General features: G+C 42.4%; 1 protein-coding gene across 1 annotated transcript in view; it reads right to left on the bottom strand.

Annotated features, from left to right (window-relative positions):
• Positions 1–11,226: 11,226 nt before the first annotated feature.
• The window catches only part of MRS2 (magnesium transporter MRS2), a 42,544-nt gene continuing 40,782 nt past the window's right edge, over positions 11,227–12,988 (bottom strand). Inside the window, exons 10-11 of the mRNA XM_073631154.1 lie at positions 12,950–12,988; positions 11,227–11,822 (exon numbers count right to left, since the gene is read on the bottom strand). The exon at positions 12,950–12,988 is cut by the window's right edge and continues 75 nt beyond it. Of these exons, the coding sequence (XP_073487255.1) occupies positions 11,760–11,822; positions 12,950–12,988 (102 nt within the window). The 3' untranslated portion in view covers positions 11,227–11,759. The remainder of the gene's footprint in view (positions 11,823–12,949) is intronic.

The raw sequence follows: 12,988 nt of genomic DNA, 5'->3' as shown, positions 1-12,988 counted from the left end.
GAAACCTCAATCTACCAAACAGCTTTCCAGAAGTAACTTCCCCTCATCTGAATATACAAACTTATCCCAGTGTGACCATGTTTTGGTGCATTGTTCCCTTCTGTCTTGAGCAGTAAGTACTAGGTCTTCCATTGCATTAATACTTCTGACCTTATTAAGCCACATAGCAATGGAAGGAGGATTGGGGTCCTTCAAGCACAGAGTAATACATGCTTTGGCGGCGTTGACCAAGTGGCAAAGTACCGATTTCCTATATGTCTGAGGTGGCATTTGTGAACAGTGGAGCAAGAAGGCAGGGTCCTTCAGTATTAAAAAATAAAGAAAAAAAAAAGGAAAAAAAAAAAATCGTAAATTTTTGTGAGATCTTCTGTACCTCAGGCAAAGCCAGAAGATATGAAATAAGGTAAACCTGTCCCTCACAGTCTGAGGCCTCTGGAAAAAACCTACTAAGAGAGAACGGAGTACGATACCATTGCGATAGTAATTTATAATATATAGTTTCCCGAATACGTGTACAAATAGATGATTTCAGGAAAAAAAATAATGTTCTGACGCTGGGCAGATATAAATGTTCTATTCAAATCTCTTTCCCATTTGCTAAGGCCCGGCATCAAAAAATCATCTGAAGGGGCTATTAGCAAGGTATACATCTTGAAAGAGTATTACTGAGAGGATCCCCATCCTCACAATACAATTCAAATGGTGTCCGCTGTCGTTGGAAATTTGCAGAGGGTCCTAATGATCGAAAATAATGGCTTAGCTGCAGTGCCTGCCAGAACTTTAATCCGTTTCGGCCCCCTAGTTGCATCAGTGTAGAGACTGTGGGCCAGTTATCGGAGATCAAAAAATGAGAGGTTTGAAAGCATCCCCTTTCCAACAGATTACGAAACAGACCAGGCGCTATACCTGGGGGAAAGCCAGGATTTCCCAGTATAGGGATCAACGGTGATTGTATGGAGGAAAGTCTAGAAGTCTGACAAGCCATGGATCCCTACTCGGAGTGTAGGACCTATAATGGGGTGCCTCTTAAGAGAAGCTGTTTAATCTGTGTAACACCACAGTGCCATGTGTAGAGGAACAGAGCTAAACTGTTGCTCAATGGCCATCCATAGTTTTAGATCTCTATGTCTGCACCAGTCAACCACTCTGCCAAGATGGGCAGCTTGATAATATTTCAATGCATCCGGAACAGCTATTCTGCCAGGACATTTGGGCAGGGTCAAAAGGCGTCTGCAGAGCCTGGGTTGTTTATGAGCCCAATTGAACTTAGTAAAAAGGGCCCCGATTTGGCAAAAAAAACCCTGCAGAAATAAAAATGAGTAATGTCTGAAAAAGATACCAAAATTTCAGAAAAATACTCATTTTGATAATGTTACATCAATCAAACCAAGAATGCAGGCCTCGGTGCCATTTATCTAAAAGAGAGCGAACTGAACTAAGCAAGGGTAAAAAGTTCAGCGCAAAAATGTTAACTAAATTTGAAGGAATGTATTACCCAGATACTTCATTGCATAGGGCACCCATTTAAAGTTGAAATTAAGTTGTAGGGTATGACGCAGAGAGGGAGGTAGAGCAGTTCCCATACCTTCAGATTTAGTATAATTTATCTTCAGATTTGATAGGGCTCCATAACAATCTACTTCCTTCATGAGATTGGGCAATGAAAACATGTGGGTTAGACATTGAAAAGAGTAAGTCATCTGCATAAGCTGAAACCTTGTAGTTAAAATCTCCCATTTGTAACCCCACAATATTGGGGTTCAACCGAATTTTATTAAAAAAAAGGCTCTAACAAAAGAGCAAACAACAAGGGTGAAAGAGGGCAACCCTGTTAGGTACCATTTGATATAAAAAAAAGGATGTGAGAACACCCCGTTGATCTTAACCAAGGCCCGAGGAGCCAAATACACCCTAGTAATCCATTGAAGCATCTGATCTCCAAAAACCCATATGCTTCAAGACGGCGAACATATATGTCCAATTCACCCTATCAAAGGCTTTCTCTGCATCGGTACTCAGAAAAACACAAAGGAATGCCAGTACGATTGGCATAATGTACTGAATGAAGCACTTTAATAGTAATGTCTCTTGCTTTGCGAGAAGGAATAAAGCCCACTTGGTCCAAATGTACCAACTAGGGAAGCTGAGATTGAAGACGAAAGGCAAGTAATTTGGTGAAAAGCTTCAGATCCACATTGAGTATGGAGATCGGCTGATAGCTACGGCAATCAGATGGATCTTTTCCCTCTTTCGAGATGACTGATATATGTGCCAAAAGTGTGGCCGGGGGAGACTGTCCCAATGCATTAAACACTATGATCATATGTGGGCCTAACAGAGGCAGGAGAGTCTTGTAATTCTGTATGGTAATTCCATTAGGATCAAGTGCCTTCCCAGATTTAACGGTCTTCACTGCTTTATGTAATTCTTCAATTGTAATTGGAACTTTTAACTCGAGACTGACCTGAGAAGAAAGCTATGCGGAGGAAAGATACTCCTCAAGAGAAGAAGAAGAAGATGCTGAAAGGTTGTATAAAGAGGAATAACATTCCCCAAATGCCTGAGCAATATCTTTTAGCTGAGAAAGTATCTGTCCGTTGCTCCCCTTTAAATGAGGTATATACGAGACAGTACGTTGATCCCCGAGAGTCCTGGCCAATAATTTACCACATTTATCTCCTGATACATATGATATCTTCCGACAGGATTGCAAAGCTGCTTTAGCTTTGAAACAGAGAAGATCTGACACCTGTCTCTGAAGATGAACCTGATCATTCCCCAAACAGGGGGACAGGTGTCCTTTTGTGTTGTGATTCAAGGGCCTGAATATCAGCAAGCAGTTTTGTTAATTGTGCCTCGCGTGCCTTCTTAACACAGGATCCATGTTTAAGCAAGACCCTCGTATTACCTCTTAATGGGCTTCCCACACTATACCGGGTCACTCCCCAGAATGCAGTTCATCCTAAAGTACGCTAAGTTCTTCAACCACATCGGTTAAGACCTCAGGAGTCTGCCGCCAATGCCAATCCAGGGAGTAAGATGCAGCATGACAGGAGCATGGTCAGACCATGTTATATTATCCTATAGAGATATCTAGAACCGAGGGGAGTAAATGATGGGGGACCAAAAAAAGATCAATACGCGAGTATAGTTGGTGAGGGATAGAAAAAAACAAAAAAGTATAATCTCTTTCCCCTGCATGCAACATACGCCAGGCATCAACCATCTGCAGATCATGTAGCATTTGCATAACACGTTTCCTAGGGCCAAGAGGAACAGAGGAAGTATCTACCCTGGGATGTAGAGGAAGATTAAAATCCCCCCCCCAGGATCAATTTACTCTCCGTGAACTCAGTCAGCTTCAGGTAAACTTTAGAAAAAAAAAAGTCTTGATGAATATTTGGTGCATATATAGTGGCTAGCATCACCTTAATGCCACTGATATGACCTTTAAGAAAAGGGTACCGGCCATCTGTATCAAAGCATCTAGTAATGAGAGACCAGGGTACACGACTAGAGATTAGAATTGAAAGACCTTTAGATTTTGCCTCCTGATTGGAGGCATGGTATACACAAGGAAAAAATCTGTTTTGAATAAAAGGAAGTCCACTCCCCTTAAAATGAGTTTCTTGCACAAACGCCACATCAGTCCGAGTTTGTTTCAAATCATTGAGAAACATCCTCCGCTTCTCAGGGACATTAAGCCCTTTGGCATTTAGAGAAGTCACACACATAGTATCCATCTCCTCTGGGGAAGGAGGAGGAGGAGAGAAGGAGAAAAAAAATAATAAATAAAGTGTTTCTCTCTTTCCCTTTATCTCTCCTCAAGAAAAGAGAGAAAAAGAGGGGAAAAAAAAAAGAAAAAAACAGAAAGGAGAGAAGATCCAAAAGCCTAACAGAAAAATAAATAATAAAAAAAAAAACAATTTAAAGTACCCTAAGGAAAGCCCTCACTACTGAACCCTCCGGCTCATGTGAGCGCAGGCCTATATGAGGAAGTGGTCGGAAACAGCCAGATAGCAAAGCTCCAAGCCCTATCCCTCCAGCAATTGTAATATAAAGCAAAAAAAGACATTTTTATAATGCAGCAATAACAACCTTATATGGAGGGGAAAAAAAAAAGAAAGGAAGAACCCCCTCTTTGCTCTTCCTTCTCCCCTTCCCCTTGAGGGGGACCAATCACGAGGACCCAGGACTTACTGCCCAGGCTCTCTAGAAAAGACCTCCCATGAACCCACGTTTCCAAACAAGGACCCACCACCCCCTCAGTGTACATAAACTATTACATATGTGTATGTGGTGCGAAACCCCCCCCCCATGATTAGGCGTTTAAGTTCTAAAGCCTTAAACCCAAGTCCTAACCCCCAAAAAATAAAGGGATAGAACATCTTATATGTGAAAAGTGCATATAAGACATATCTATAATCCATCAGTGCATATAATATCTATAGCACATGTCTAGTGCTTGTAATAGTGAATAATATATATAAGGTCCATTTAAAACCACGAACCAAGGTGCAGCCTTAAAACGACAATACTAAAGGGGGCTCTGGGATTAGGATGTTATCCCAGAGGTAGGAGAAAGAGGGAGAGAAATGAGTTACAAAACCTTCCAAAATTAAATCTTAGGATAAATTCCCCCACAAGCCTCCCGCCAGAGGGATCCTCATCCCAGAACTCAGATACTACCATCACACTGTCATTTCTCCCCCACCACCAAAATAAAATCAAATCTGCATCAAATGTGCAGACATAAATAAACAGCAATGGGGATCCAGGAGGAAGCAGGACAACAACAATACCCTATAAAGGGAGGCCTAATCATTAAAACCAAGGCTTACTGTCCTGGCTCCATGTGAAGGACCCCCCAGGAGCCCCTGTTTCCGCACAGCAGCCCGTCATTCTCATGGCATACATAGGCATACATACCAAGTGTATATAGTTGTCCAAAAAATAAAAAATATTTAAATAAAAAAAATAACCCCCACATACTCCAACAATAAACTTAGAGCTCAAGCCCAAATTCTGATACATAGAAAGAAAACCTATAATGTAAAAAAAAAAAGAAGTGTATATTAAACATATTAAATGCAAACAAAAGGGGGGGGGGATGCTGGAGATAGGAAAATTTGAGGTAAAAAATAAAAATAAAAAAGTCCTTCAAAATTAAATCCTGAAATGGTCTCGAAATAATATTAATCTCTGACCAAGGGCAAGAAACAAAATGCGTAAAAAAAAAAAAATCCTCCATTTTCTTCTCTTTTTTTCCTCCTTCAATATGCTGCATTTTACAAGGAAGACCCACGGCCATCTTAGGACTCACAATCTCCAGGTGCTTCAAGAGATCCATGCTGTCCTCTAGTTGTTCGAGAAGAAAGTCCAGATATTGTAGAGGATATGGCAACTCGTCATGGTGGTCTCAGCACGGGTTGTAGCCAATTAGGGATCGGAAAGGCATCTATCTCCAAGAAAGTAAACAGGTCTGGTAAGTCAGCAGGGCGAAATAGGGCAAAGGATGATGGTCTTTTCCTCAGTTAGTGAAATGGGGAACCCCCACCGGTATGTACAACCCACCTGCCTAAGCTTATCCAGTAGCGGGCACAATAGCGCCCTACGTTGCAAAGTAGCCCTGGATAGATCTGCTAGTATTATCACAGAAGCTCCATTAAAGTCAATATCACCTGCCTCCCATGCTTTACGCAGAATAGCCCCCTTATGAGAATAGCGGTGCAGGCGGCATATAACATCCCTGGGTCCGCTGAGCGGAGGCCTAGGGTTCTGTGCACCCTATCAAATTCCAAATCCTGGGGGGCAACAGAGATAGATAAATGCTGGCATACCGCCAAGACTATAGATTGTAAAGACTCCTGTCCTGTGTCTTCTGGGATACCCCAGAGCCGCAAGTTGTTACGGCGGCTCCGGTCCTCGAGTTCTTCCAGGTGGAGTTGTAATGAGGAGACATGGGTGACCTGCGAAATCTGTGCTTGCTCTAACTGGGAGACTCGGTTCTCCAGAGAGGTCAGTGACGCTTCACCCGTGGAGAGCGCGAGAGCGATTGCCCGTCCGCCCGGACTGATCGTAGGTCTTTACGGTGTGCTTCCTCCATATGGAGGACCAGCGCTTCCATATCCGTCCGTGTGGGCAGTGCCTGGAGGAGAGCCCTGACATCGATGTCTCCGATTACAGGAGGCAGAGTAGTCAACAGCTTCAGGGAACTCGTCTGCGAAGGGGTCTCAAAAGCCGCCAGACAGGAGAGGCTGGAGGGGCCGCCATTGAAGGCTCTAGGGAAGAGACACTTTGCGTTTCTATTGTGCCTGGTCCGTGATGTAGAGGACCGCTTGCCTGGAAAGAAATGCTGCATCTCTGACCGAAGGGATACTCTATGAGTACGCAGTGCTCATGTCAGTGAGAAAGGCTGCATTAGAGGCTAATTTGCTGGAGGTATGATCAGAGCTCTGGTAATGCGTGTCTTCACTCCGCCATCTCCAGACCACACCCCAACCCCTTGCTTTGTATTCTAGCCTCTGCTGCACCACCTGTGTTTAAAAAAAGTACATCGTGATTTTTAGCACTTAAGCATACCAGAATGCACGTAAACACACACAAATGAACCATTAAAATTAAAATTCACTGCAGTAAAAAACGCAAAACTAGAAATAATGCCTTCTAAAAGTCCACTGCAAATGTGCCGCAAATGCATTACAAAAAGGCATGTAAACATATATGCAGAACTGTACAATGAATGCAGGAATTGTGTAAGCGAGCCCTTAAAGCATTGCTTTAGCAACAAGGAGTCGTTACCACTCACACAGCTCCAATGTAGACACATGGTACAATCAAAGCAGCAGCTGCAAGAATAATTCTTGACCCCATCACCCCCTTTTCTCCTATACATCTGATGGCCATAGTGTCTATGTGACCTAAATATTACCCCTCACCTATCTTACGTTGCCCATTTATATAAACCCTAATAGCTTACTTATTCTGCACATTGGCACATTAATCCCTTAATCTCCATCCTTATTGTTTGCGACCTGTACATTAATCCCTTTGTCCTCCTTTGTGTACGACCTGTATGTGCTGTATCTCGTGCACCATTACCAAGCAAAAGTGTTTAACACTATTAGTATGAACAGGTTTCTTTATTACGAAAAAACTGTGGCAATAAAAAAATATCACCTTGGAGTGTCTGCTTTCCAAAAAAGGTAATTTGGGGGGTTTTAACATTGTCCTGGCCTTTAACAGAAAGTGAGGGGAAAATAGCATTTTTACCTTACCAGTAAAATTATTTTCTTGTAGCACAGTATAGGACACAGGATCTTTAGGCTCCATTCACACTAGCGTTTTTTATAAGCCCAAAAAATGCTAGAAAATAATGCTTGATGAAAATAGCGGTTTTGTGCTGGCTTGTAGTAGCGTTTTATAAACGTTTTTTACAGTACATGAAAAAAAAAAAAAAGCTCAAAAAAGCTGTTAGGAGCGTTTTAGGAGCATTCAGCATTTTTTTCTGCTGGAAAAACACTCCAAAATACTGAAGCTGAAAAAACACTTATAGCCTAAAGTAGTGTGCATGGACACATAGGAAAACACCATTTAGCTTCTAGGAGCTTATTAAAAGGCTTGCAGCTTATAAGAAGCTATCCTTAGGTGACTGGACACTGGCCAAAAAAAAAGCTGCAGGGAAATCCTCTACATAACCGTTCTTATTCCAAGCTACCCTGAGTTTTGTAGCAAACAATAGAGAAATCAAAGAACAGAAGGGAGGGCCCCGTGTCCTGTCCTGAAATGGATTTTACTGGTAAGTCAAGCAAATTGTAAATAACAGAGCTTATATGCGCCTCTGATCTTCCGTGTGAAACTGTCCTCCAGGTAAAGATCCAAAGATACGCCCTCTCATCCTCCTTCACAGTAGTGACCGACAGTGTCTCCTGAGTGGATGATAAACCCTGTGGAGTAGAAGAGGCTTTGGCTGTGTCCCTCCCGTGCTGCCTGTGTGTGCAGCACTCTGAATGGCTACATGTGCCATTGTTGTTCCATGTGGGAGCACCCCGTCCTCTCACAAAAGGAGATTCCTATGGGACTCCATAAGTCTTGGTAGCACAGGGGGGCCTCAATTTAACAGGAATGTGGCAGCGTAGTCAGGGGACAGTTTTATTCAGAAGCTCAGAAGAAAAAATTCTATGCATTAAGATTAAGAAAAGCCTTCTGTGTGTAGCAGCCCCCCTAATACTTATCTGAGCCCCTCTCTCGACCGTCCAGGACTCTTCCTCCTGATTGGCTGAGACACAGCAGCGGCGCCATTGGCTCCCACTGCTGTTAAAGTCAGTTAGCCAATCAGGAGAGAGGGGGCAGGGCCAAACAACAGCTCCATGTCTGAATGGACACATGGCGCAAGCTGCTTGCTATGGGGGCACTCGATAGGAGAGAGGGACCAGGAGCAGTGAAGAGGGACCTGAGAAGAGGAGAATCTGGGCTGCTCTGTGCAAAACCACTGCACAGAGCAGGTAAGTATAACATGTTTGTTATTTTTTATGTTTTTTTTTAAACGACTTTACAATCACTTTAACTAAGCATTGACAGGCCAATAGTCTCTGAAACTCAAATTGTTTTTTAAGCCCTGTGCTGTTTAACATGCTTTAAAGGAACAGGATCCATTTTTTTTTTTTTTTTTTTTATGGTAACAAAAGCTTTAACAGCCAAGGTCGGGATTTGTCCTTTAAAAGGTACTCAGGGGCAGATGCTGATCTAGACCAGACTAGAGAAAGCACAGGATGTGTCACATGGATTATTTCTCAGAATTAATTTTCCTGGGCTCACACCATGCAATATAGGCCTTCCAGGTGCTATGATGATAGACTTTGCAGGAAGTCAGCTTTTTAGAGGGTAGGAGTGACTAAATCCAATAGGCAACATAACAGACATGCTATGAAATGAGAATCACTGGAATGCCCTCCATATTGATTCTGTGAAGCAGATGAGGTAGATGCTATAGGAGGCAGAAAGACAGATTAGGCAGGACTGATCCCATGGAATCAATAGAGTGTCCACTGTAAAGACCAGAGGGTCTCGGGACCTGGCGACAAACTTGTCCAGTTTGTTGATAGACCTGCACGACAGAAGTTCCTTATCCAGTGTTCTCCACCGGAGGCAAAGTGCTTGGAACCTCTAGGAGAGGTGCCCAACCCCCCAGATCCAGATGCTGGAGACTAAGAAAGTCTGACTGCCAATTTTACACAGGATGTAGATGGCAGACAAGACCAGAACATGCAGTTCAGCCTAAGAGGATTAAAGCTGTATTTGTTTCTTAAAAACAGGCCCCAGGTGGTTGATGTGAGCTAGTATGCACCACATATTAGCACATTATGGCAGACATTAACTGTTCAATGAAGCCTTCCAGCGCTGACCTGTCACCGATCCTGGCATTTCCATATTCACTTGGTTTTTTCCCGGTATGTGCGCTCCGGCACTTGAATGGCCAGCAATAATGTCACTTCCACACATACACATGGGAGTCACCATCGCAGCATAATACGCTCTGCAATCATGGCATAGCCAGTGTGTTATAAATGCAGACTAAACTGCGTGTGCGCAAGTGACGTCATCAGCAGATGCCCACATGAACATCTCCAAAATGGCGCAGATTTCAAATGTTTCAGAGATACTCAAAAGTCATATTTTACAAGCTTTACCATAGAGCACAGTCCCAACTTTCAAGGGTTTAATACTGCTTTTCTTTGAGTGGCGCAACTTCTGGTACCTCCTTGATGGTTGATGTGGGCCATGTCCATAGCACTGTCCAACCGAATTCTTGTTGGGTGACTTTGCAACTGAGGGGTCCAGTGTTGAAGGAACAACTGAAACATCCAAGATCCATGATGTTGATAGGAACACATAGGTTCCTCTGATGACCAGAGACTCCTCCCTAGCCCAACCCATCATTAAAACGTTCCACATCTTTGTTGAAAATCTACCACTCCAGGCAGAGCCAGGCCTTGCAGGTCAGACACATGGGATAGCCCAAGGACTGAGTCTGTTTGTCCTATGCTGCCATAATGTTGAGTTGGAGGCTACCATCAGGCCCAAGACCGTCATGCAGGGACAAATTGAGAGCCACCCCTGGGTCTAAAGGTTGTAGACATGTGAATGGAGGAACAGAAATTTGTCCCTGGACAGACAGTTCTGGACATGGCTGTATCCAATGTCAGGCCCAAGTACTCCAATCAGTGATTCAGTTATAGTAATGACTTATAAAGTCTCTGCACTGTCTGCTGGACATTGAATGGAGCAGAGCTAGGATCAGGGCAAGCACCTTGATGAAAACCTGAGGTAGGCTGAAGACAAGCCAAAGGGAAGAAGGATGACAAACTGTTAATTTCTGAATGCCCACAGCAAAACGCACAAGGCATTGGAGGGATGGACAAATGGGGATGTGCAAGTAAGCATCCTTGATGTCTACAGAGGCCAGAAAATCCCTCGGAAGGTGGAAGACCTGGCAGATTCCATGTTGAATTTTTGAGCACGCAGGTACAAGTTGATAGCTTTCAATGCAGAATGGGACACACGCCTCCATTTCTCTTGGGGATTGCAAACAAGTTTGAATAGAAACCCTGAAAAGTGTTTCTAATTTGGGACTGAGAAAATGGCCCCCTGAGAGAGAAGCTGCTGATTAGCAGTAAGAAGATCAGCCTGCTTTGGGAGGAAGGTGGCCAAGCCAAGCAGCCAACTGTCCCGGAAGCTGCAGAAAGGCACTGTAGTGGCTATAGTGCATCCAGGAACCTGGATAGAAGAATCCTTTGAGAAAAAACCTCCACATAAAACAAGTACACTGTATAAAGAAGACATCCATCACCTAAGGACAAAAGCAAAATACTAAGGCTTCCTCACGGTGTGAGGCTATGTCCCTGCAGCTTTTTGCCCAGTGTTTAATTGCCTAAAAGGTAACTGCACATAACCTGTTGTTAAAGATGCTGTGTCCTGTGCTGTTTGACTAAGTAAACTTTTTTCCTATATATAGTAAACATAACAAAATAAAAAGTGGTTATTAAATAGCTGTCCTATATAATGATATAAAATTAATTTGGGTACAGTGCTGCATAACAGAGTATTTGTCAAAGTATTAAAGCAATAAAAACAAAAAATTGCCCTCATAATGAAGGAATAATGCAGGCTGGTACTCAAGTTGTTAAATAGATTCATGGACCCAGGATCAGTGTGTTACTACATGGATTTGGAAAAAGTGTGTATTATGATTTATTAACGAATAATGGCAGTATAGTATAGACCTATACATAAGATTATGAGATACAGCAATATACTATCAAGGTCTTCTAGGATTACTACCACTACCATGGCAGTGCAGTAGAAAATCTAAAATGTACACTATACAGTGAGAATTACCAGGGAGGTCTGCATTGCTAGAAATTAAATACAAGTCCATGCATGTCTCTAGTGAGGAAGAGGATGATCAATATTAGTATTACACATATGACAAGTCAAATAACATATAAAAAATAATTCCTCTATATTTACTCACAAAATGCTACAAAGTGCAAGTGAATAAAGTCCACATAAACTGCTTTTCTTCAGGTGGTTGTATACTCTGGAGAGGTGCACAGAATCAGAGGTGGAAGATAATCCACCAATCTGGATTAAAATGTCCTTGTGGCCAGCACAGACCTGAACGTGCCACTTTCTGTTTGGTGGTAGGGAACTACCACTGTAACAGTCACTCTGCTTAGTAGTCCATGGGATATGAAAGGTTACACTTTATGATTATTTTGTGCGTCTACTCTTCCATTGAAAGGAAATGTCCTCTTCAAGATCTAGAGAAAACAGAAAAATACAATACTATTAAGTGCATGTATAATACTAGTTTCTGGAGTGCGAATTTAATATTATAAAATTTCCCAATTCAGTAGCTTTAGGAACTTAAAGTGGTAGTAAAAGGCTAATACTAACTGTTCTTAAAAATGCTCCCTCCCCCTCCTACATACCTTGTATAAAAATGATCTGTGTACATTATTAATTGCTCCAGTCACGCGATCCTCCAGCTCCAACTCCCCTGTGTCAGGGAGCAGCTGCTGCAGGGAAGAAGAGGGAGTGCCGACAATGGCTGGGCCATGGAAGTCAATAGGAGACATTGCGGCTCCAGGAATTGACAGCCATTGTTAAGCACTCTTACACAGTGAAGCTGAAGCTGCAGGATCATGTGACTGGACTGGAAGAACACAGATATACAAGGTATGCAGGATAGGTAAGAGGAAGGGGGGGGGGCACATTAAGAATAGTTAGTATTAACTTTATGTTCCAAATAAAATGTATTTAGGGGTGGTTAAGGTATGTTTAGTTGACCTCTCCTCTAAGCTGCAGGAACCTCTAAAGAACATTCACATATTTTTAGTGCCCTAGTAGGCAATGAGGTAACCTACCGAATACCTGGCAAACAGGTAGGTTCAGGTTTTCGAAGGGGTAGCACTACAGAGTAAACATGCAGGCTCTGGTTGCATACATTTTCAACATTAAAAAAAAACAAAAAACAGATGGCAGTCAAGTAAAAATGTAATATGCAGAACTCAGTCTAACCAATACATATGCACTACTAGTGACTCGAACCCAGTGGATAAAATAATTACATATCAGACTAGTTGATAGTATTAACATGTAACACTAATAAAACTATCCCATCATTTTTTACATGTAAAATGGAGCTACCTGGATGAAAAGTTAGATTGCAGATTAAGTTCTAGATAAACTTTATAAAATGGAACATACACCCTTCTCCATACACATTTTTGTTCTAGTCCTCTATTCTGATTGTAACATGCTGAATATTTCAGTGTGACTCCTTCTGGCTTGACTGTCATTACCATGATGAATGCTGCATGCAGTACAAACTGCATCTCAACAGACTTAAAGATACAATTTTAAGAATTTTTTTTTACCAACATACCGAGGGAGGCTTTGATGGTTCTAAATGCCTTCCAAGAAA

This window comes from Aquarana catesbeiana, linkage group LG05 (assembly GCF_042186555.1).
Source record: "Aquarana catesbeiana isolate 2022-GZ linkage group LG05, ASM4218655v1, whole genome shotgun sequence".
Lineage (NCBI taxonomy): Eukaryota > Metazoa > Chordata > Amphibia > Anura > Ranidae > Aquarana > Aquarana catesbeiana.
The sequence above is the reverse complement of the archived record's forward strand: the minus strand, read 5'-3'. Positions and strand labels throughout refer to the sequence as shown.